Source organism: Mesoplodon bidens (genome assembly GCF_964165515.1).
Source record: "Mesoplodon bidens genome assembly, chromosome: 7".
Lineage (NCBI taxonomy): Eukaryota > Metazoa > Chordata > Mammalia > Artiodactyla > Ziphiidae > Mesoplodon > Mesoplodon bidens.
This window is the reverse complement of record NC_138164.1, coordinates 54,839,504-54,863,234: the sequence shown is the minus strand read 5'-3', so window position 1 is coordinate 54,863,234 and position 23,731 is coordinate 54,839,504. Positions and strand designations below refer to the sequence as shown.

At 37.2% G+C, this 23,731-nt stretch overlaps 1 protein-coding gene across 1 annotated transcript in view; it reads left to right on the top strand.

The window, feature by feature from the left end:
• IPO7 (importin 7) overlaps positions 1–23,731 on the top strand; it is a 49,243-nt gene that overhangs the window by 1,903 nt on the left and 23,609 nt on the right. The window contains exons 2-6 of the mRNA XM_081241286.1: positions 12,627–12,708; positions 15,668–15,821; positions 16,959–17,117; positions 20,553–20,709; positions 22,706–22,795. Coding sequence (XP_081097412.1) covers positions 12,627–12,708; positions 15,668–15,821; positions 16,959–17,117; positions 20,553–20,709; positions 22,706–22,795 — 642 coding nt within the window. The remainder of the gene's footprint in view (positions 1–12,626; positions 12,709–15,667; positions 15,822–16,958; positions 17,118–20,552; positions 20,710–22,705; positions 22,796–23,731) is intronic.

Below are 23,731 nucleotides of genomic sequence, written 5' to 3'. Positions count from 1 at the left end.
TTTGACTAAAGGACTTGTGTGTAATTATTAATTTTAAAAATTATTATTTGAAAGAATTGGTTCCCTTGTAGAAAAATTGGGTAAGTGATACTTTCTGCAAATTTGAAATTCATTTATTCCTCAAGCAGGTTATTGAATGTTCAGTTGTATGTACTAACATCTTGTAGTAGAGACCTGGGGTAAGTATTTCACAAGCTAGTTTTTAGAAGATAAATAATCAAAATAGTATTCAAAGCATTTATTACTTAACCCTTAAGCTGCTGTTAGGGTTTTGAAATACTCTGTGAACACTGCTCATCTTTTCTTTCAAAAAAATTTGATATCTGGCCTGTATTTCTGTGATGGTTAAATGTTTACATTTTGCAAATTTCTTTCTGTCATTACACCTAGATTTTTTAGTAATTTTCCTAAGACACCTTTTCTATTAATTAGAATATTTATTCTCATTTCTAATCTTGATTCCATTTTAATGAAGTGCTTCCATTTGAATACTTTTTGCTTTGACTTTCTTGTGGCAGAACCTTGATTTAGGAAATAGATCCCAGATAAGTCTTGAAGAAGCTTTACTGTAGTAAGAAGGAGGAAGTAGCATTTTATTTCTGGCAAGCTCTTCTTGCTTTGGATAAAATAGGGTGAACCAATCGGTCCATGATGTCTCATTCAACTGAAGCTACATTTTGGTTCATTTAGTTAAAAGAAAAAGATCATTGCCATTTGAATGGATCTCTTCAGCTAAGTGAAGTAATCACTAACTCTATAAAAATTGTAAATGTTATCCAAGTATTAGAGTGCAGATGGTTTAAAAACAACGAAAAGTGCCTTTGTCTCAGAGCTATTGCACTTAACTGTTCCATCTGCTTGGAACCCCTTTTACTCAGTTGTCTCCCAGAAACTTCTATCACTATTCAACTGCCTCTGTATCCCTAAGGAGTGGCCTGACTACCATGCTCCCTGTCTCTCTTCACTTGTTTATTTTTCTCTGTGTCACTTATTTATCATATGTATTTTACTTATTGTTTCCCCAGTATAATTTTTGAGTTTCATGAGGTCAGGTATTACTGTTTTGTTACTGCAATTCTTTGTTTGTTAATGGTAGGCTTTACTGACTTCCTGTTATAATAGAGAACAGTATAGGCTTCAGATGTCTTCTACCACCTCCACTTCAAGGATTTTAAGGGTGCTTTTTTTGTTTTTTAATTGTATTTATTTATTTTGTTTATTTTTAGCTGCGTTGGGTCTTCGTCGCTGCGCTCGGGCTTTCTCTAGTTGCGGAGAACGGGAGCTGCTCTTCGTCGCGGTGCACGGTCTTCTCATTGCGGTGGCTTCTCTTGCTGCAGAGCACGGGCTCTAGGCGCACGGCCTTCAGTAGTTGTGGCACACAGGCTCTAGAGCGCAGGCTCAGTAGTTGTGGAGCACAGGCTTAGTTGGTCCGCGGCATGTGGGATCTTCCCGGACCAGGGCTGGAACCCGTGTCCCCTGCATTGGCAGGCGGATTCTTAATCACTGTGCCATCAGGGAAGTCCCTGTTTATATATATGTTTTTATGTTACATATAGATAAAGTTCCATAACACTGTTAAAGACCACAGTAAAGCCACTCTTTCTGGCAGGTATTTTCAAGGTAAATCTGATTTAGTATTCCCCACTTACTCTGTAGTGTGTTATGAATTTTGATTTTTTTTTTGAACCTCTGCTGTAATTTGGAACCCATGGTTCTCTCTCATGTCCCAATTTGAAATATGTTTGTATAACAAGCTTTGCCTCAAAGACTGAAGAAAACCATTGTGATTTTTTTTTTTTTAACTACTGAAGATTTCTGCAGTAGCTGTGAGGTGTTAAAGTTACTTAACCTCTAACCATCATTTTCCTTATGTTAGTATGGTATGACATTGTGTTGTGTGGGTTGAGTGAGATGATGAATGTAAAAATTTTAGGAAAGTGTTGGCACCTACTAAGTTCTCTCCAGATTATTTGAATTACTGTTTAAGTGCCAATTGATTAACCAATCCGAAGTGCAATACATTTCATTTCCTACCTCAGTCTACTAACTTTGTAGTTGTTCATCTCAGTGGCAGATGATCAGCACTGATGGAGAAAGAACACAAGTACATATTTGGACACTGAGCTCACTAGTAGATAGCATTATTGCAGCATGAAAATTGGCACTCTTATAAGCACAGTGCCTGCCACATTATAGGCTCTCTATAGTAAATGTTTGTTGAGTGCAAAGAGAAATAAGAACTTGAATAATAGAAATGTTTTTTTGTTTTTCTTTTTTAATTAATTAATTAATTTTTTGCTGAGTTGGGTCTTTCTTGCTGCGTGCAGGCTTTCTCTAGTTGTGGCTAGCACGGGCTACTTTTCATTGCGGTATGCAGGCTTCTCATTGTGGTGGCTTCTCTTGTTGCGGAGCACGGGCTCTAGGCACTTGGGCTTCAGTAGTTGTGGCACGTGGGCTTCAGTGGTTGTGGCTCGTGGGCTCTAGAACGCAGGCTCAGTAGTTGTGGCACATGGGCTTAGTTGCTCCGTGGCATGTGGGATCCTTCCGGACCAGAGCTCGAACCCGTGTCCCCTGTATTGGCAGGCGGATTCTTAACCACTGCGCCACCAGGGAAGCCCTTGAATCATGTAAAGAGTGTTAAGAATACTCATCTTTGAATTGTTAAAGTAGGTTTGTGTTACAGACATCTGTCACTTCTCATTTAAATTCTATACTATGTTTTCTAGTATATCTAGAAGTGCAATTTTTTAAAATTTGTTTAGCTAATCTAAAATATGTGCATTTGGTATTCATTCAACATTGTTACTTATATTCCAGACTATTTGCTCTTGAATACAGAGACTGTCCTTTCCTATCTGTGCGCGCGCGCATGCGCGCGCACACACACACACACACACACACACACACACACACTGAGAAATACTTGTTTTCATTTGTGAGATAAAGAAAATAATGTCTGGAGGTTTTTGGCAATTATAACTGAGAACAATATCGCTGCTCTCTTCCTGCTTTAGCTGCCAGTGTTCTTCAGTGGAAACCTTTCTATACGCAAACCTTTACTCATGCTGCTCACCCCTCCTGTTAACCTCTTATCTCCAAAAACTGAAATTTTTCCTAACCATAAATCTCATTTAAATCTCTTTTAAATCCTCAGTTCCTAAGCTTAATTGCTGTAAAATGCTTATGTAGGCAGAAATGCTGCTTTTTCACGTGCTTTATGTGAAAAAAAGTAAGGGGACATAGCTTTGATAAGTTTCTTGATATTTTGTGTTTATCTTTAAAAGTCACGAACTACCTAAGTCACATCTGCTGTCTTCACAGATGGTTACTATTACAACTGAAAGTGATATATTTATTTATAAATGGTTAATTTTATTTTATTTTATTAAAGGCTTATGAAATGTTTAATCAATGAAAATCTTAGGTCTGGAAAAGTGTAAAATGACGGCACGTTTATAGGACAATTTAGCAAGTCTAGAAATTCAGCAAATATTTATGAGGTTATGGTGTATATTTTTGGAAGATAGCATAGTTTGTAGTCTGAGCAGGTTAACATTCTTTAATTAGGAATATCATGAAGTAGATCCTGTTGTGAATTTTGGAGAGGGAAAGTGCCTGGATTCTTGGAGGGTTAGACAGGAAGTTATTCAGTGACAGAGCATGTTAAAGATCTGTAAGAAAACAATGTTCTTTTTCAGAAATAGATGCATGCATTATTTTACTTAACTGTTTCTGTCAGTGGCACGTTAACGATGAGCTTGATTTAAAGTGGGCGCTTTTTTTTTTTTTGTCGCTAAGTAATTTATAATTACGAAGTTTTTAAAAAACCCCTTAGTTGGAAAGCATTACCACAATTTAATGAAAGGCAGGAGGACACAGTGAAGAGCCTCAGCCTGGTCCCAGTTTTACCACTACACTGCCTTCACCTCACTATGCCTCATATTTCATGTAGGTAAAATAGATACAGTATTTGCCTTTGTCAACTTCTCTAGTAAAGCAGAGAGGGTAGAAATTCCTTGGCTCTTGAAATTACCTGATTGTATTCATTTTATGTAAACTCTGATGTCATAGTGCCCTTAAGCCCTCTCTTCCTTATAAATGATGTAAAGTACAGTAACTGATTGAAGGTCTGTTTGGTTACATTACAAAATGGTGAGAATTGATCAAAAGTTACGACTTAAAGAGTAAGCTTTAAAAGATATTGACATGGGCTTCCCTGGTGGCGCAGTGCTTGAGAGCCCGCCTGCTGATGCAGGGGACACGGGTTCATGCCCCGGTCCGGGAAGCCTGTGAGCCATGGCCGCTGAGCCTGCGTGTCCGGAGCCTGTGCTCCGCAACGGGAGAGACCACAACAGTGAGAGGCCCGTGTACCGCAAAAAAAAAAAAAAAAAAAAGATATTGACATTAGGTGATTACATTGGAAAATGTGGGTCTAGAAGGGAAATTGATACTGGAGAAAGCAATGCTGACTACAGTCTGTCTGGTTCGAGGAGCTGGAAACACCAAGGAGAAAATGTCTAGTAGGCAATTGGGAATGTGGAACTGAAGTTTAGGAGAGAAAGCAGTAATGGAAAAGTGATTTTTCTTCTGCAGGTGAATTGAGAGGAAGGGAGTGTGATCCAGAGGTGTGGGGTGGACTAGAGGGCTGCATACCCTTTGGGCCATGCCCATTTTGGGGACATTGAGAAACATAGGGAAAAGGAGACGGGAGAATTGTGCAGAAAAGCCAAAGGGCGCCAAGAAAAGGAATTTCAAGTAAGAAGATTGGTTGTAGGTTTAGTTTCATTTTTCCTTAAATATTTTCTACCAGGGAACATGAATTCCTTTTGTAATAAGTAAAAAAGCTATTAGAAAAAGAAAGGGTTGTTGATATTTCTAAATGAGGGAAGTTAAAGCAAAATGAGTTTGGTGGGGGCAGGGGAGGGGAGCTTTAAAAATATTGGCAACCTTGGAGAAAATTTCTGATTACAGGGTTAGTGAGTGAAATGCTAGTAAGGGGGTAGGAATAAGTTTGTAGGTTAAAAAGGTAGTAGGGTCAGGGGAAATTTGTTTATGTGATATGTATATCTTTCGTTTTTTTTTTTTCTTTTGTAGTTTGACTTATTTTGGGGAGTAAGGGGAGCTACCTGTGGAGTAGAAGTTTTTCAGGCCTATTATTAGCTGTTGTAATAATAGTTTTCTACTTGTAATTTTTTTTTTTCTTTTGCGGTACGTGGGCCTCTCACTGTTGTGGCCTCTCCCGTTGTGGAGCACAGGCTCTGGACGCACAGGCTCAGTGGCCATGGCTCACGGGGGCAGCCGCTCCGCGGCATGTTCGATCTTCCCGGACCGGGGCATGAACCCATGTTCCCTGCATCGGTAGGCGGACTCTCAACCACTGCGCCACTAGGGAAGCTCTTGTAATGTTTTAATAGTCATCTATCCTAGAATTATATTCTTCATACTGCTTCAGGACCTTATTCTTCCTGCAGCATAGATCTGATCATGTAAAAACCTTCAAAAAAAGTTCACACTTAATGGATCTTGATGTGGTCACAATATACCTATTCATTTTTTTAAAAATAATTTTTATAGATTTATTTATTTTTATTTATTTTTTGCTGCATTGGGTCTCTGTTGCTGCTCGCAGGCTTTCTTAATTGTGGCAAGCGGGGGCTACTCTTTGTGGCGGAGCACGGGCTTCTCATTGGGGTGGCTTCTCTTGTTGCGGAGCATGGGCTCTTGGTGCACGGGCTTCAGTAGTTGTGGCTCACAGGCTCAGTAGTTGTGGTGCACAGGCTTAGTTGCTCCGCGACATGTGGATCTTCCCAGACCAGGGCTAGAACCCGTGTCCCCTGCATTGGCAAGCGGATTCTTAAGCACTGCGCCACCAGGGAAGTCCCTACCTATTCATTTTTGTCTTTCACTGTTCTCTTTCATTCTTCTAGTAATCTCTTTAACATAACCCATACTTCTTTTCCTTTTAAAAATCTTTTCTCTCCATCTCTGTGGGTTTAAATCCTTTAGGGTCTAACTAAAAAACTTACCTGTCTGTCTAATTAGAATTAATCTCCCAACCTACTTGATAGTGGTGATCTTTTATCTCTGTCGTATCTGGCATGTTGTAAATACTAGTACGTGGAGTGGAGTTAAAGGAGATGGAGATGGAGTTGGAGCTCTTGAAGAATTTTGATGAGGTGGGTTAAGGATGAACATTGAATAATTTGGCATGATGACAGATGATGAGAACGTAAAAAGTTGTCTAGAAAGGTAGTTTGTGTTATGGTGAGCAGCTTTTAAACCTGAGTATTAGCAGTTTTAGCTCTACTTAATGATATATAATGACCCATTTGTTGCTTCATTTCTCCTGGTTCTCTGACTGCTAGAAGCCAGGAGCTTGAGGAGGGGCCTATAATTAGTGTCAGCATCCAGAAGTTACATTTATACTTTGACTCATAAAAGATTTATTGTAGCATCTTCTCAAGCCTAATCAGTGTTTGCCAAACTTTGTGATAAAAATTGATGCTAGTGATATTTTTACTTAAATTTATTTTTTATAGTGTAAAACATGAAGACCTTTAAAATTTATGATAGTTAATAAATATAGTAATAGTTAACATGTGATAGGAATTCTTCTAAATATCTGATAGTTTGCTATATCCAAGAATGCTGGAAAGTTGTTAGAGATTACTCAATGCTTGAAAGAGTTTTTTCCTAACTTGTATAGTTAGTGTATATCTTTATTTGTCCTGTTTTATAATTGTACAGATCCATGGGTTTTTTCCCCCATTTTAAAACTTTATTGGGGTATAATTTACATATCATAAACTTTACCTGTTTTAAATAAAATCAGTGATTTTTGGTAGATATTACTATTACCACAATCTAGTTTTGGAACATTTCCATTATTCCAGTAAGGTGCCTCTTCCCAGTTTGTAGTTAATCCCCATCCCAGTCTTAAGTGATTACGAACCTACTTGCTGTCTCAATTTTCTTGAGAACCTGATTTTTAATATTTAGTACTAATTTAAGTCCATTTGTTACCTTCTTTGGGAGAATACAAGGCTTCCTGCACTAGGGATTTCAGCTGGATGGGGCCAGTAGGTAGATGTCCCAGGTTGAGATTGCTTGTGCTATTCCTGCTGACAGAAATATCCTTTGTTTCTTACCCTTAGTCTAGCTCTGTTGTCTGAAAGTAACTTTTTTTGGTCAGTTGTTCTTTTTGGATTTATGCTGGTTTGTTTTTGAAGGCATTCAAAGTGACCTAAAATAATAGGGTAATAAACTAAATGCTTGTTTTCAGTGTTTAGTTTTGTTGATTTTTAAAAATAAATTTATTGATTTTAGCCACTTTAGTATCCAGTTCAGTGATTTTTAGTGTATTCACAGTTATGCATCCGTCACCACAAACTTTAGAACGTTTTTATCACCCCTAAAGGAAACCCCATACCATTAAGCAGTTACTCCTAATTCCGCCCTACACCTCCAGTCCTAGGCTACTTTTTGCTCATAGATTTGCCTATTCTGGACATTTGATATATATGAAATCATACCATCTGTAGTCTTTTGTGACTGGCTGCTTTCACACAGCATAATGTTTTTAAGGTTGATACATGTTGTACCAAGTGTCAGTACTTCATTCTTTTTATTACTGAATAACAATACATGAATGTATGGATATGCCACATTTTGCTTATCCATTCATCAGTTGATGGGCATCTGGGTTGTTTCTACTTTTTTTTTTTTTTGCATTATGCGGCCCTCTCACTGTTGTGGTCTCTCCTGTTGCGGAGCACAGGCTCCGGACGCGCAGGCTCAGTGGCCATGGCTCACGGGCCCAGCCACTCTGCAGCATGCGGGATCTTCCCGGACCGGGGCACGAACCCACGTCCCCTGCTTCGGCAGGCGGACTCTCAACCACTGCGCCACCAGGGAAGCCCTGTTTCTACTTTTTTAGGAATAATGCTGTGAATGTTCAAGTAAAAGTAGTGTTGTTGGCTTTTTCTTTTAATTGAGGGATAATTTACATATAACACAAAGCTCAAAAATATGTACAGCTCAGTCAGCTTTTACTTAGGTACCACCATCTAGATTAAGGTAGATAGATAGGTAGGTAGGAAGATAGATAAGATAGATAAATAAAACATTTCCATTGGCCTAGAATTTTCTCTTGAGACTTGTCTTCAGGTTACCATTATTCTGACTTCCGTTAACTATAACTTGGATTTGCCTGTTGTTAAACTTCACATTAATAGAATCACATAGTATGTGATATAGTCTGGCTTCTTTCTCAACATATTTTTGAGATCTGTATTATTGCTTGATTCCGTAGGTTGGTTTTATTTTTTTAATTTATTGTATAGTATTTCATTGTATGAATTGTACCACAGTTTGTTTATACATTCACTTGTTAATGGACAGGTATTATTGTGAACATAAGCACTTATTTCTCTTGGATATATAAGAGGGAAATTGCTAGGTTGTAAGATAGGTGCATGTCAGATACTGCCAGTTTTCCAAAATGGTTGTACCATTTTATACGTCTACCAGCACTGTGATCCATTTTTTTCCCCATCTTGACCAGTGCTTTGGTGTATTGCATATATTGTTTTGTGGTAGGATTGTCTTGTCCACTTGTACTAATTCTGTGTGTGTGTGTGTGTGTGTGTGTGTTTCCACACTGTGCGGCTTGTGGGATCTCAGTTCCCCGACCAGGGGTTGAACTTGGGCCATGGCAGTGAAAGCCCGGAATCCTAACCATTAGGCCACCAGGGAACTCTCCATTTGCCAAAATACTTTCCATGTTTATTCCTTAGAGCTATCCTGTGAAGTAGATTTTGTTATACTAACTTGGTAATTAAGAGTTAGATTTGCTGAATCAAACTTGCTCAAGAGTTAAAAATGTAGGAAGTGACATCACTTATGCTTATAACCGTCTGATTCTAGCAGTTCATTCCAGGAGTTCACAATTTGATGCGGGAGACAAGATACCTACTGTAATTTTTTTTTTTTTTTTTTTTTTTTGCTGTATGTGGGCCTCTCACTGTTGTGGCCCCTCCCGCTGCAGAGCACAGGCCCCGGACGCGCAGGCTCAGCGGCCATGGCTCACAGGCCTAGCCGCTCCGCGGCATGTGGGATCTTCCCGGACCGGGGCACGAACCCGTGTCCCCTGCATCGGCAGGTGAACTCTCAACCACTGCGCCACCAGGGAAGCCCCCTACTGTAATATTAATGGCCTAAAAAGTGCCATAGTAGTGGTCTTTGTGGGCTCATCGGTCTAAAAATATAAATACGCTTTTTCACTCAGCACAGCCCCTAGGTGATCAGAACTGCTTCCAAAGAGCCTTTTTTGATTCATTGTTATTCTTTCAGTAAATTTGTTGAGTATTTTGAATGTCAAACTGTGAGGAAGTGGGTATACAGTAAAGTCCTTACTCTCAGTGGAGCTTAAAGTCTAATAGAGGCAGACATAAAACCAGCTACAAATATAATAATTACAAATATGTAATAAGTATTATGAAGTAAAAAAACCTTGGAGCTTATGAGAGTAATAGGGAGCCCTGCTTAGCCCTAGTGTGATCAGTGAGGAAATGCTTCTCTAAGGAAATGTTTAAACTGAGACCCAAAGAATGTGAAGCTGTGGACCAGTTAACTCTGGTGGAGCACTGGAGAGAAGTGTTGTAGGTAGAAAGTCACAGCATGTACAAAGACTCTGCAGTGGGGTAATGTGTATTGTTGAAAGGACCTAAAGAAGGCTGCTATAAGGTGGGGCGGTGTGGGGTGAAAGGTTTCTTTATTATTTATTTATTTATGGCTGCATTCGGTCTTTGTTGCTGTGCGAGGGCTTCTCATTGCAGTGGCTTCTCTTGTTGTGGAGCGCGGGCTCTATAGCGCAGGCTCAGTAGTTGTGGCGCATGGGCTTAGTTGCTCCGTGGCATGTGGGATCTTCCTGAACCCGGGCTTGAACCCATGTCCCCTGCGTTGGCAGGTGGATTCTTAACCACTACACCACCAAGGAAGCCCCGAGAAGGTTTCTTTAAATGAGGCTGAAGATATAGGCAGGAGCAAGATAACACAGGGCCTTTTAGGCTTTAGGAAATAGAGTAGAAAATTGTTAAAAGATTTGGTTAAAGGGAATTAGTTTACAATTTTAAAGATTATTGGCTGCTAAATAGAGAATGGTTGGGGGGGCAGATGGTTACATTAAGAGAGATGATAGTCACTTGGACTATGTTGGTGATAATGGGAATGGAGAAAGTGGATATAATAATTATACAAGCATTTTATATATAGAGTTGATAGGGCCTGATATATTGTATTGGGGTAAAAAAGAGGGAAGTATTAAAGATGACGTTCAGTTTTCAGACTTGAATAACTGTGAGGATAGTGATGACGGGTAGGGAGAGGTGGTACAAGGAAATAGAGTCACAGCTTTTAGGGAAAAAAATGATTTGAACATAGTAAGTCTGAGAATCCTCTGAGACAATGAAGGTAGGGATGTTAAATAGGTCTGCTAGAGTGTCCTGGACTGGAAATGACATATTTGATTTATAGATAGTATTTAAAGACAGGAGTTGGATGAAATCAGCTAGGGAGCAGAAATGATGGCCTGTGACTGAGTTCTTGCACCACGTTCTAACATTTGTACATAGAATGAGAAACAAGCAAAGGAGCCTGGGAAGGTTCCAGGAAGAGTGGTGTATGAACTATGTAGGTGGAAGGGTGTTTCAAGAAAGTGATAATGGTTAACTGTGTTCAGATCTATTTGGAGTACTGGAAAGGGTAAATTCCTCCCCTTCATCCAACTGCTCCTGTCCAGGTCTTAAATTTAAGCATTACTTCTGGGTTAGGAGGTTCTGCTTTTGATTCTTCCATAGTGTTTTCTGTTTCTTCCATTATACTTTATGACAGTTACCTGTTTGTCTTGTTTTCCTTCACTTTTAAGTTTCCATGAGGTCATGGAGACTCATTGTCTTGTTCAACCTTGTATTTTCAGCTCCTAGCGTAGTGTTTTGCACCAAGAACACCTAAATAAATAATTTTTGGAGTGACTGAATGAGCAAAGTATCACTCTGGGTCTAATGTGAAAGACATTTTTTTATATCCAAAGGGAAATTTTTCTGTTTCTAAGAATGTGTTTGTAGAATGCATGAGAGAGTAGCATTGACGTATATACACTACCAAATGTAAAATGGATGGCTAATGGGAAGCTGCTGAGTAGCACAGGGAGATCAACTCGATGCTTTGTGATGACCTAGAGGGATGGGATAGGGAGGGTGGGAGGGAGCCTTAAGAGGGATGAGGGGATATGGGGATATATGTATACATATAGCTGATTCACTTTGTTCTACAGCAGAAACTAATACAACATTGTAAAGCATTCATACTCCAATAAAGATATGAAAAAAAAGTCTGTAAGGAAGAAACTAAAATAAAAATCACTAGTGTCCATGTGAACATGTGCAGAAAAATACTAAAACTTGGGCTGGAAGGAGGAGATAACATTATAGGAAATGGTTATATTGGGGGAGAGGGAATGAGAACACATATGAGAAGAGATTTCAGTTCTTTATTAATAAATCAAAATCAAATATGACAAATTTAGGAATTATTAAGTAACTTTTGTACTGTTAATGAAAGTAACCCAGGATCATAGCATAAAATTTGAATAATAGAAAATAACATATAGAATAGGTCCTCTATAATCTTACCATCCCAGATACAACTTATTAGCATTTTTGGTGTATTTCCTTGTTTTCTGTATATGTTGCATAGTATATTCATGTAAATATATTTGCTAAATTATCGTATAGTTTGTATCATACTTTTATTGTATGTTCAAAGCTCTTCATTTAAATTTCCTGTTGAAATATGCATACAGAAAAGTGATCGTGAGGATACAGTTGATTAATTTTCACAAACTGGACACACTTTTATAAAACAGCCGTATTAAGAAATAAAACGTTGGGCTTCCCTGGTGGCTCAGTGGTTAAGAATCCGCCTGCCAACACAGGGGACATGATGAGTTCGAGCCCTGGTCCGGGAAGATCGCACATGCCTTGGAGCAACTAAGCCTGTGTGCCACAACTACTGAGCCTGTGCTCTAGAGCCCGTGCTCCGCAACAAGAGAAGCCTATGCACCGCAACGCAGAGCAGCCCCCACTTGCCACAACTAGAGAAAGCCTGCGAGCAGCAACAAAGACCCAATGCAGCCAAAATAATAATAATAATAATAAAATAAATAAATGATTTTTAAAAAAGAAAGAAACGTTATTAGCACCTTGGAAACCGCCCCTCAGGCTATTAATTTTTACTCATTTAATTTTTGTCTAGCCACTTAATAGAATGTCACTGGAGAAATTACTAGTGAATTGAGGAAATAGGTATCATCACATAAGAAAGACACTGTTATTGAGCTGCTGCCACCAGTGTAGGTCAGAAGTGCAGTGGTACACAGGCAAATGCAAACATAGAAAAAAGTTTTAGGAGTTAGGTTACTGAATTTTTTGAGTTCCTTATATGTGAGTGATAGGAAATAAGGTTGGAATCAACTTGTGGAGGAGAGCCTTTTGTGCCAGCCAAGCAGTGAAATAGAGTACTGAGAAGATTTATTTGCAGAAATTTAAAATGTATTTTTTTATTTGTAGGCACACAAGTCTCTGAATTTTGTTTCAACACTGCTTCAGATTACTATGTCGGAACAACTGGATTTACCTGTGAGACAGGCAGGCAAGTTTCCTGAATTATTTTCTTGGATGTATGTAAATAATATCATTTCAAAGGTTCATAGTTGAATAGCAGAAGTATCTTGGGAAGGCCCTTCAGTGATTTTCTTCACTGAAAATTGGTTTGCTCCCTTGTGTTTACTACAGACTGCCACAAGTGCCTTGCTATCTGGTGGCACAGTTTAAAGGAATGTGATATTTCACTGAATTAAAAAAGAAGCTGGAAGGAGAAATTGATGGGGTTTATTGAAAGAGTCTCCATATTCCCTGTTCTCCAGCTGTTTGCTTTTACTATTCTATTTTAACCATTTAAAAGGTACTGTTTCTTAGTTCCAGTTTCAACAAAATATTGAGTAATTCCCTCAGTATCAGAGTCTATGAAAATGTGGCATACTGCTCCTGATATCATCTGTTAGTCTGCAGAATAATGGAATTGACATCTTTAATGCTTGTTGTTTAATTTATTTGCAGATGTATTTCTTATAGGAAATATAAAGTGCCAATAACCTTACTATTCTAGAAAAACCAGTCATATTCTGGGGTTATTTCCTGCTGTTCTTTTTCCCTACACCAGTTTTGTTAAAAGAATTTTTTTGCTTACTTTATTTAATGTATAGTAAGCACATCCCTTTTCTCTACATAGTGTTTATCTTAAAAGTTATGTTTTAATGGCTAAATAATTTACAATAATGTGCCATATGCAGTGAACCATTTCTCAGTTGTTGGAATTTAATCTCAGGTCTGTTTGATTAACAATTGTATTCCCAGTGCCTAAGGTATTGCCTGACACACTGCAGGTACTCAGTAAATGAATGAATGAATGTAAGTTGTTTATGATTTTTTTAAATTGGTATATAAGTAGCACAAAAATGGGACATTTTTTGTGCCTATAAAATACAGTAATTTTGCTGAACCCTGGTCAGCAGTAAATCTTTAAAAAATTTTTCTAGTTAAATAGGAAAAGGTCGCTTTATTTTAACTGTCAGTTCTTTTTTTACTAATGAAGTTAATATTTTCCCACTTAGTTATTTTTTTAGATAAGAATCTTTGCCTTTAAATCTCAAATTTTTACTAAGATGTTGAAAGCATTTGGCATTTAGGAGGGACCTTAACACATTAGAAACTTGATTATGTGTATTAGCAAAATTAAATTCTACTAGAAAGTTGTTTATTAGTATGTACAAAACCAGAAGCAACCGAACTGTGAAATTGGTCCTAATTTTCAAAATATAATCATTACTTTAAAATTTATTACATCCTTGTAATAATTGAATGATATTTTGTAGTACATGGTATATGGTAGTTTCATCTGCTAGACTTTGAAAGATGCATTCATTCTGTCTTTGTAGTAGAACTAAAGCATTCTGGATGGAGTAGACTGAATCACGAGGTTCTTTAAGTGCAGTTCTCACCTGTTTATGTGTTTTGTTCAAGCAAACACTTTTTAAAATACTGAATCAAAAGTGTACAAATAAGTATATATATTCACTTCCTTTGTGCATTTTGATGGAAAGAAATAGAGGCTATATTTGGAAGACATAGGGGCTATATCAAGTCTTAATTTTTATCTTTGTTCTGTTTTGGAACTAAAGGATAAAATAGCAGTAATCTGAAATATGTCAGTCCCACATGCTGAATCAGTGTTCTTGACTGTAGATGTAGTTTATCTTAAAGCTTTTGTTGAAGGATATTTTAATATGTAGTTGTAATCTTTTTTGAAATGCTGTAAGATGGGGTGTTATTTTAATTTCCAAGATAAACCAAAGTAGAATATAAAAATCATAGTTGTATCAGTTATCCTTGTTTGAATAGGTACAAGACTCCAGGTAAGCGTTAATGACTAATCAGAGAAGAATCAGTGTTTTGCAGAATTTAGAAATTAATTTTGAATAATTTCCCTTTCCTATACATTCTGTACATTTGTGTTCGAGGATTCTCTTTCTTTCTCATTTGGGTGAAGGGGTCTGGATAAAAAGCATAATTACCAAGCTAGTTCAGTTAGAGTTAACTAGCAATGTGCAGGCTAGCAGTATGATAACTGACAGAAGGAACTAGCAATGTGCAAGGTGGCAGTATGATAACTGACAGAAGGTAGTAGTCTGTAATTTTTGAACATAGCAAATTCTCCCATAAAATAACATGAATTTGAATTGGTGTGATTGTGGTGTATGATTGAAATACTTAAATTTATTGACTGAGAATCTTTATATACTGTAATTTTTCTATGATTAAAAATAACAACCTTTGTGTGTGTTAGTCACTTTGAGCTGCTATAACAGAATACCATAGATTGGATGGCTTACAAACAACAAATTTATTTATCACAGTTCTGGAGGCTGAGAAGTCCAGAATTAAGGCACTGGCAGATTTGGTCTCCGAGGACCTACTTTCTGGTTCATAGGCCCTCGCATGGTAGAAGAGGAAGAAGCTTTCTAGGGTCTCTTATAAGGGCATTAATCCCATTCGTGAGGGCAGAGCCCTCATTAGCTGATCACCCTACTAAAGCCCTCATCCCCTCATCACATTGGGGGTTAAGGTTTCTGTATGAATTTGGGGGCCACAAACATTCAGTCTGTATAACAGGGTTATTAATTATAGAAACTTGGTATATGTATGTGGTTTTGTTTTTAGAGGCTTCATTTAGAAAGCGGATTTGGTAAAACAGCTTTCCTACAGAAAACGGATGAAAAGTGTTGTATATAAATGTGTTGTAAAAACAATTTTGTTTGTAGTTTGCAGAGTTCTCTTAGACTATATGTTTAATAATAACTTTGTGGGTGATTACTGTAGCTGAGCATTAAACTTGTGTTTTATCAACTTTTAAAATTATAGAGTATAGTATTTTGATTTTAAAAGGTTAGCTTTCCTAGCAATGTTTGGTCTGACAGAAATAAATTGAAGTGTAGACACAGGGATATTTACAGTGCTTTCACTTTCTTTTGTCAAATTGATCTGTATTTTAGGTGTTATCTATTTGAAAAATATGATAACACAGTATTGGCCTGATCGGGAAACGGCACCAGGGGATATATCCCCTTATACTATTCCAGAAGAAGATCGACATTGTATTCGAGAAAATATTGTAGAAGCCATTATCCACTCTCCTGAGCTCATCAGGTATGTATATGTTTTAAACTTAACCTTTGTTGCAGGTATATAATTTGTGGGCTTTGGGGGGGTGCAGAAGAGGGGATCTTTTCAGAACATAAAAATCTGTCATTTTTTGTGGCACAAAACTTAACAAATGCTGTTACAGGGGAATTCTTTTTTGTTTTATTTTCTTACTACAGTTTAATTTTATATTTATTAAAAACCAAAACTTTAAACTTCGTGTAAAACTTGTGAAACATACTATGATCAGATGAAAGGGTGTATAGAAAGTTATAGAATACTGTCATATACTTTATATTGTATAGTCTTTTGATATTTGAAAGCTCATTGTGTATGATTTTGTAGATTTTTTTTTTTTTTTTGCGGTATTCGGGCCTCTCACTGTTGTGGCCTCTCCCGTTGCGGAGCACAGGCTCTGGACGCGCAGGCTCAGCGGCCATGGCTCACGGGCCCAGCCGCCCTGTGGCATGTGGTATCTTCCTGGACCGGGGCACGAACCCTTGTCCCCTGCATCAGCAGGCAGACTCTCAACCACTGTGCCACCAGGGAAGCCCTAGAATTTTTTTTTAACATCTTTATTGGAGTATAATTGCTTTACAATGGTGTGTTAGTTTCTGCTTTATGACAAAGTGAATCAGCTATACGTATACATATATCCCCATATCTCCTCCCTCTTGCGTCTCCCTCCCACCCTCCCTATCCCACCCCTCTAGGTGGTCACAAAGCACCAAGCTATCTCCCTGTGCTATGCGGCTGCTTCCCACTAGCTATCTATTTTACATTTGGTAGTATATATAAGTCCATGCCACTCTCTCACTTTGTCCCAGCTTACCCTTCCCTCTCCCTGTGTCCTCAAGTCCATTCTCTACGTCTGCATCTTTATTCCTGTCCTGACCCTTGATTTTGTAGAATTTTTAATGAGAATAGTTGATGTTCTAAATGAAACCTGTCAGTTGATGATGGGGATGAAAAATAAAAAGAAAATCACTTGCATTTGTAACATTTGTCGGGTTTCTTTTGAGTCAGTAGTAACAGTTTTTGCTTAGTGACTTATTTATTGTCTAAACAGCCTTTTTCTTTATATGAGTTAACAAAACTTAAGGTAGCATTTCTTCCTCCTTATTGTTTATTTTTGACTTTTAGGGTACAGCTTACTACATGCATTCATCATATCATCAAACATGATTATCCAAGTCGCTGGACTGCGATTGTGGACAAAATTGGCTTTTACCTTCAGTCTGATAACAGTGCATGTTGGCTAGGAATTCTTCTTTGCCTCTATCAGCTTGTGAAAAATTATGAGTAAGTATCTCTCTCAATTCCTGTAGAGTTTTGAGAAGTAGAAAAAGCTTGGGAAATTTAAGCTAATTGGTTTGAACATCTTGAAATTTCATTTGGTACATATAATAAAGTTAGTGAATTACATGTTGATTTTAATTGTGTCTTCTTTTTGAAATAGCATTCTTGTTTTAATTCTGCAGTCTCTTCTGTTGATTCAACTATGAAACTCCTTGTGCCCTTTTTTCTTAATCATGATCTGTTTCCCTGTTCAAAACCCAAGTTATCCCTAACTTCTCAATATAGGCTCCTCAATTTGTGGTGATAAAAGGCCTAAAGATAAGGTTTTAAGATGTGAAGGGGGTCAAAGTACATTAATCATTAGAGCTCTTTATTCTGCCTCTGTGAATTTTTATCTTAATTTGGGTTCTTGTGAAGTTTCAAGAACCTACCTCTAATTTTTTAAGAAGAATATGTTGGAATATCATATGATCATTTTTAATCATTGTGTTTGAGGGATTCATAGTCATCTGCTTCATTGTTGGCATACTTGAGCAAATTATAGTTCATGTAAGTAATTGGTATCAGTGAGAAAGATTTAGGGATCATTTTAGACCTGGGCTTAAGGATCAGAAAAAAATCTAACCTTGGAAGTTGAGGTATAGCACTAAAAGTAGTAAGCCAAATGTTGCAGAGATTTTCTCTTAAGTATGTGGTGAAAGTAATGAAATTGGTAGGCACTTGAAAGTTTTGATATTAGCAAATTATGAGGAAGGAACACTTACACCATGATGGTGGCTTTATTTCCAGCCCTAACAGCTACACAGATTCCATTGTGAGCCCTCTAATTCTGGGACTTGTAGTTAGCCTCCAATACCCTTTTTGGGTCCCAACTCAAAGTAGCTGATGAACTGCTGCTTTTGTTGTGAGCAGGAGAGAAATAAACCGTTTACAGCATTGGTACTGGTGTTTTCTTGTGTTCCCACCAGCTACCCATCTTCCTGCTAAGGAATGTTCCAGCTGTTGCTCCAACCTCTGTCAGAGTGCCAGTTGTAGTTCTGGTAAGTGAGTGACTAAACTGAGAGAGAATAACAGTAATAAGCTGTCATTGTCATTGAGGAGGTTCGTCTCTCCTGTCCTTAATCTTAGCAGGAGAGAGTATGACAGGGATTTTTTAAATGGGAGACATAGGCTGCTACAGTGTTGGAATTAACAGTTCATTTTCAGCTAGTGTTTGATTGTTGGAGCACAGGGTGTTCACAAGGGATCTGTGTGGACTGAAGCAGTTCTAAGGAAATTCATGGAGAAATTGGAAGTTGTGATGGCCTTCAGGAGCATAGATCCTCAGGAAATGCTTGTCAGGTGAAGGAGCATAGAAGGAACATGTGAAGAGGAATGCATCTCACACCACATGGAATAGTATGAGCAAAGGAAGAAAGGTACAGAGGTGGAAATGTGACACTGTCTTTAGTGGGTAGTGAGGAGACCACTAAATGATATGGATAACTTCTGTTGAGAAATTGGGGATCATTTTGTCTTCTTTTTTTTTGGTGGTAGAGGGGGATCATTTTGAATTGGTAAATTGGGACCATGTTAAAAGAGGGTTTTGAATGCCATGATGGGGAGTTTGCATGTGATCTTTTACATGATGAACCGTTGACTTTTTTTAACAGAACAGTAAGGGGCTAGTATTTGAGGATTCCTGTGAGTATGGTTCACCAGTTTGACACACTGTAGCCTTGTGGTAGTAGACTTTTATTGGTGGGAGGAGGTGAGCTCCACGTCCTACTCCTCCACCATCTTGATCGCTCCCTAGGCTTTTATTAGTGTCACATTTTCACGCTTTCAGGAACTTTCAGGTCGTATGGAATAGTATTTGTTTCCTTGCATAAATTACTTTCACACCCATTAGTTTGGATATGGTACCACCCAACTTCCAGTCCACTACTCAGTGTAGAGAAGGAGGTAGGAGAGAAGAATATCTAACATGGAATGGGTATTCAAACCCTCTTAATGTGGGTGATCACCTGGGTTGGATAATGGAGAGAGGTGCATGATATAATATAGTCCTCAGCTTTATTGTTAAAAGATAATATTGTCAGTAATTAATATAGTTTGTCTAATCAGATTGGAGAGTGCAAATGGCTTCCTTTTGTAAATTGTTATTGCTTTATTGACTCAAAGAAATGTACAGGTAACCTTTTAAAATATATGCTAAGTGTAATTTCTCAGCACATTAAATAATATTTAGAAGTCTGTCAGTTAATTGTTTAATAATCTCAGTCATTATTAGCATGAACGTTTCTCTTGGTGTTTTTTATTCTTGGCAATTTACTTCTCGTTTCTCCCAGTAGGAAAAAACAATCCAGTCTTATAAGAGTGTCTGCCTTTTAAAACTGTGCTAAGATATTCAATTCTTAGATACATTTTCTCCCTTCAAAAAGGCTACTGGTAGATAAAACTGGAGTCTGGTAGGGAAAATCAGTTATTTAAAAAAAAAAAACAGACTTTTAAACAATACTGTTAAAATGCTAAGGAATCTATATGGGGGAATGTCTCAATTAGCTATTCTTCACTCGTATCCTTGGAGCAAAATGTGATTCAGAATTCAGGATTTTTCAGATTTTAGAAAGGTAACAAGGTTCACATAATACGCTCCTATGTACCAGTACCCAGGGATCAAACATATTATTATTATATCTGATATAAAATATGTGAATATTCACTCCGAATGGGATAGAGTTCATAAATAGCCTGTTGAGGTCAGATTTTGTTGCCAAAAGGTTACCAAAGAACTTCTGATTTATAGTGCTTTTAGAAATAGAATCTTTTCTGCTTTATAGATGCCACTTCTGCCTTAATGCTTTGTATGTAAATTACTTAAGGATGGTATATATGTAATCAATTTTATATTGATCAGCTGCTAATGTTTAAAAGCCAAATCGTAGCTCCTCAGTTGTATCAGTATTCACAGTTACAGATAGCATAGTGAGGTGGTTAAAGGGCAGATCCTGAATCTGCTGAGGTTCATACCTAGGTGTCTGTACTGGGAAAGATACTTAACTTCTCTGTGCCTCAGTTTCCTCAACTATAGAAGTGAGAATACTAATGGGGCCTTGAAGATTATTTACCTCATAATAAAATGCTCAGTAAATTTTAGATACTATTATTTGAGGTTTTTTTCTAGTTGCTTTTTGCCTGTGGTTTGATTCCATAGTAGGTTTTTCTTCTTTCTAGGAATATAAAATTGCTTAGAAAGTATTAGCTTATATTTGTATGAACAGACAAGTAGTTTAAATTTATATCTCATATGTATATAAGATACAAATATATATAATAGATATATATAGATATATATACTTATCTACCTACCTATTTATCTATCTATCTATCTATATATATATATAAATAAAATTGTGAATAAATTCTCACAGAATTAGTTTGTATTCCTACCCAAAGGTATAAGAAACCAGAGGAACGGAGTCCATTGGTAGCAGCAATGCAACATTTCCTGCCAGTTCTAAAGGACCGTTTTATCCAGCTTCTTTCTGATCAGTCTGATCAATCTGTCCTCATCCAGAAACAGATTTTCAAAATCTTCTATGCTCTTGTTCAGGTAATTTTATAAAGTAGTTTTTATATGTAAAGTCAGTCTATCATTTGCCACCTTGAACAATGATAAAGAATTTCAGCATCTGAATAATAATTTCACTTGAAAATCTACATTAAGTGGATAAATTGCTAGTCAAATATAAATTGCCAAAATTACAAATACTTTAAAGTCTAACCAAGCATACTTTCCCAAATACACAAATAGCTCTAATCAACCTTAAATTATAAGTCGGCAATCTTAAGTTCTCTTAAACCATCTAATACTATTTACAAAATAAGTATAATTTTCATATGTCTTTCACCTTAAGAATTCACAAGTCTGAAAATCAGTTACTGGATTAGAGTTTACATCTAACGTGTGCTCTGTTATGCCAAATATGCATGGATTGTCCCAGTAATTACAAAACCTATTCCTGAGCTCGACACAAAAATACTAATACTGTGGGCTTGACTGGCACACTAATGGGCCTTATTATCTTTGTATATTGTTCTAAATCTTTCTGGGATAAAAGATCCCACTAAAGAAATGGTTGTGTCTATAGTCTCAGTGGACTATAGTTACTTATGAAACAGAGTTTTTGATTAGGATTAAAATTCTGGCTCTTTTTGTGCCACATAGCCAAAGAAAGATTCATCTCATCTACCAGGACCTTTGGTTCAATTCATGCCATTACTTATTTTTTTTAAAATCTCATTTAAATAGACCTGTGACTTTATTTCCACTAAGATTATTATAACTGACTCACTCCATTGTTTGGTTGGATTTTTCATGCCCTTGCTAGATCTTTAAAGATAATCTAATATCTTTCTAGTGGCTTCTTCTTATATAATTAAAAAAAATGATTTGGATAGACAATATACTGTTTTTTAATTGTTTTTGCCTCTAACTGGTAGGATCACAACTTCTAGGTTATAAAAATAAGTTCTTTTTATAAATTATTCTAGGGCATAGGACCCAGCTACTTTTGTGTGTGTGTGTGTGTGGTACACGGGCCTCTCATTGTGTGGCCTCTCCCGTTGCGGAGCACAGGCTCCGGACACGCAGGCTCAGCGGCCATGGCTCACGGGCCCAGCCGCTCCGCGGCATGTGGGGTGGGACCTTCCTGGACCAGGGCACGAACCCGTGTCCCCTGCATCGGCAGGCGGACCCTCAACCACTGCGCCACCAGGGAAGCCCCCAACTAATTTTTTGAGACTAGCATACCTTGAAATCAAAATATAGTACTGTCTCATTTGTGAAAATAGAGGTCCTAAATCCTAAATAGGATATTAATGTTGTGAGCCTATTAGGTGATGTGATTTATCCCAGGAACACAGGAATGGATCAAGAGTAAAAAACCAGTTTTTTTGATTAACTTTTATATTACACGAAAAGAGAGACCTGTAAACAATCTTTTAAGGATGTCAGATAAAGTATTTGATAAAATTTAATAACCATTTCCGCTTTAAAACAAAACAAAACAAAAATACTTAAGAATCCTGGAATAGAAATTTCCTTACCTTGATAAAAAATGTTCACTAGAGGGCTTCCCTGGTGGCACAGTGGTTGAGAGTCCGCCTGCCGATGCAAGGGACACGGGTTCGTGCCCTGGTCCGGGAAGATCCCACGTGCCGCAGAGTGGCTAGGCCCGTGAGCCATGGCCACTGAACCTGTGCGTCCGGAGCCTGTGCTCCGCAACAGGAGAGGCCACAACAGTGAGAGGCCCGCGTACCACCAAAAAAAAAAAAATGTTCACTAGAAATCACAATAAATATACCTCATGGTGAAAATCAGATACATTCCCAGTAATTTGGGAATAAGACAAGGATGCCCACTATCAGTGCCACAGTTCACCATTGTACGTAACTAACCAAATCAGCCAGATGAGAAATTTGCCTATGTACTGAAAGAGGAGATGTGGATTGAATGAAGTACTTTTTGTAGGTTTTGTGAAGAGTAAAATGAAGTTGGATTCTCTTTTGTAAGGATTTTAAAATATTGATTCTTGATTTTAATTTAGTATACACTACCACTGGAGCTGATAAACCAACAGAACCTGACAGAATGGATAGAAATTTTAAAGACTGTTGTGAACAGGGATGTACCTAATGTAAGTCTCTGTGTATTTCTTATATCACTAAGCTTAAATATTTAGTTACCTTTTGAGAATTTTAACCTATATTTCCTAAAACATTATTTGTGAATTTATATTATTTGTGAGGCAGATTTTCCTAGATAAAGAGACACCATTTCATTTGTTTACATATGTGAATATACTAAGTGAAAAATTGTAAAGGGTTTTTTTGTATATTATTAAGTGCTTGTATTATATCTTTGTTTATTCCATCCTAATTATCTGTTTCTTCACTTTTTAATTGAGTTCATAACATATGTCACCTGACATAGTTAGAAATTTATTTTCTTGTAGTGAGAACTTTTAAGATCTATTCTCTTAGCAACCTTCAGATAAACAATATAGTATTTTTAACTCTAGACACCATGTTTACATTACATCCCCAGGACTTACTTATCTTACAACGGGAAGTTTGTACCTTTTCACCATCTTCTAAAACTTAACTGTGGTAGTCATTTCACAGTATATATATATATGTCAAATCATTATGTTTATACCTTAAACTAATAATGTTCAATATCAATTATTTCTCAAAAAGGAACAAAGAGCCTATAGCTGGATTTTAGCCTAATAATTTGTCAGACATGCATGAACAGGGGTAGAACTTGATTTACAAGTTGGTCAAACTTTGTAGTTAGTTATATTACTTGCTTTTTAAATAACTTCTTAGAGCTATAACTCAAATACCGTAAAATACTTTAAAATAATAAAGTGTACAATTCAGCTGTGTTCAGTAGTACATACAGAATTGTCCAACTATGTTATTTTTTTCACATATAATAACGATTTTTAAAATAACCACAATTTTTCTTTACTATCTAGTTTTCTAGAGAGGTAGGAAATTTACAATTCCTGAATCCCTAGTGTGTTTTAAGTACTTTTATATACCTTGCTTATTTAATCCTCAAAATA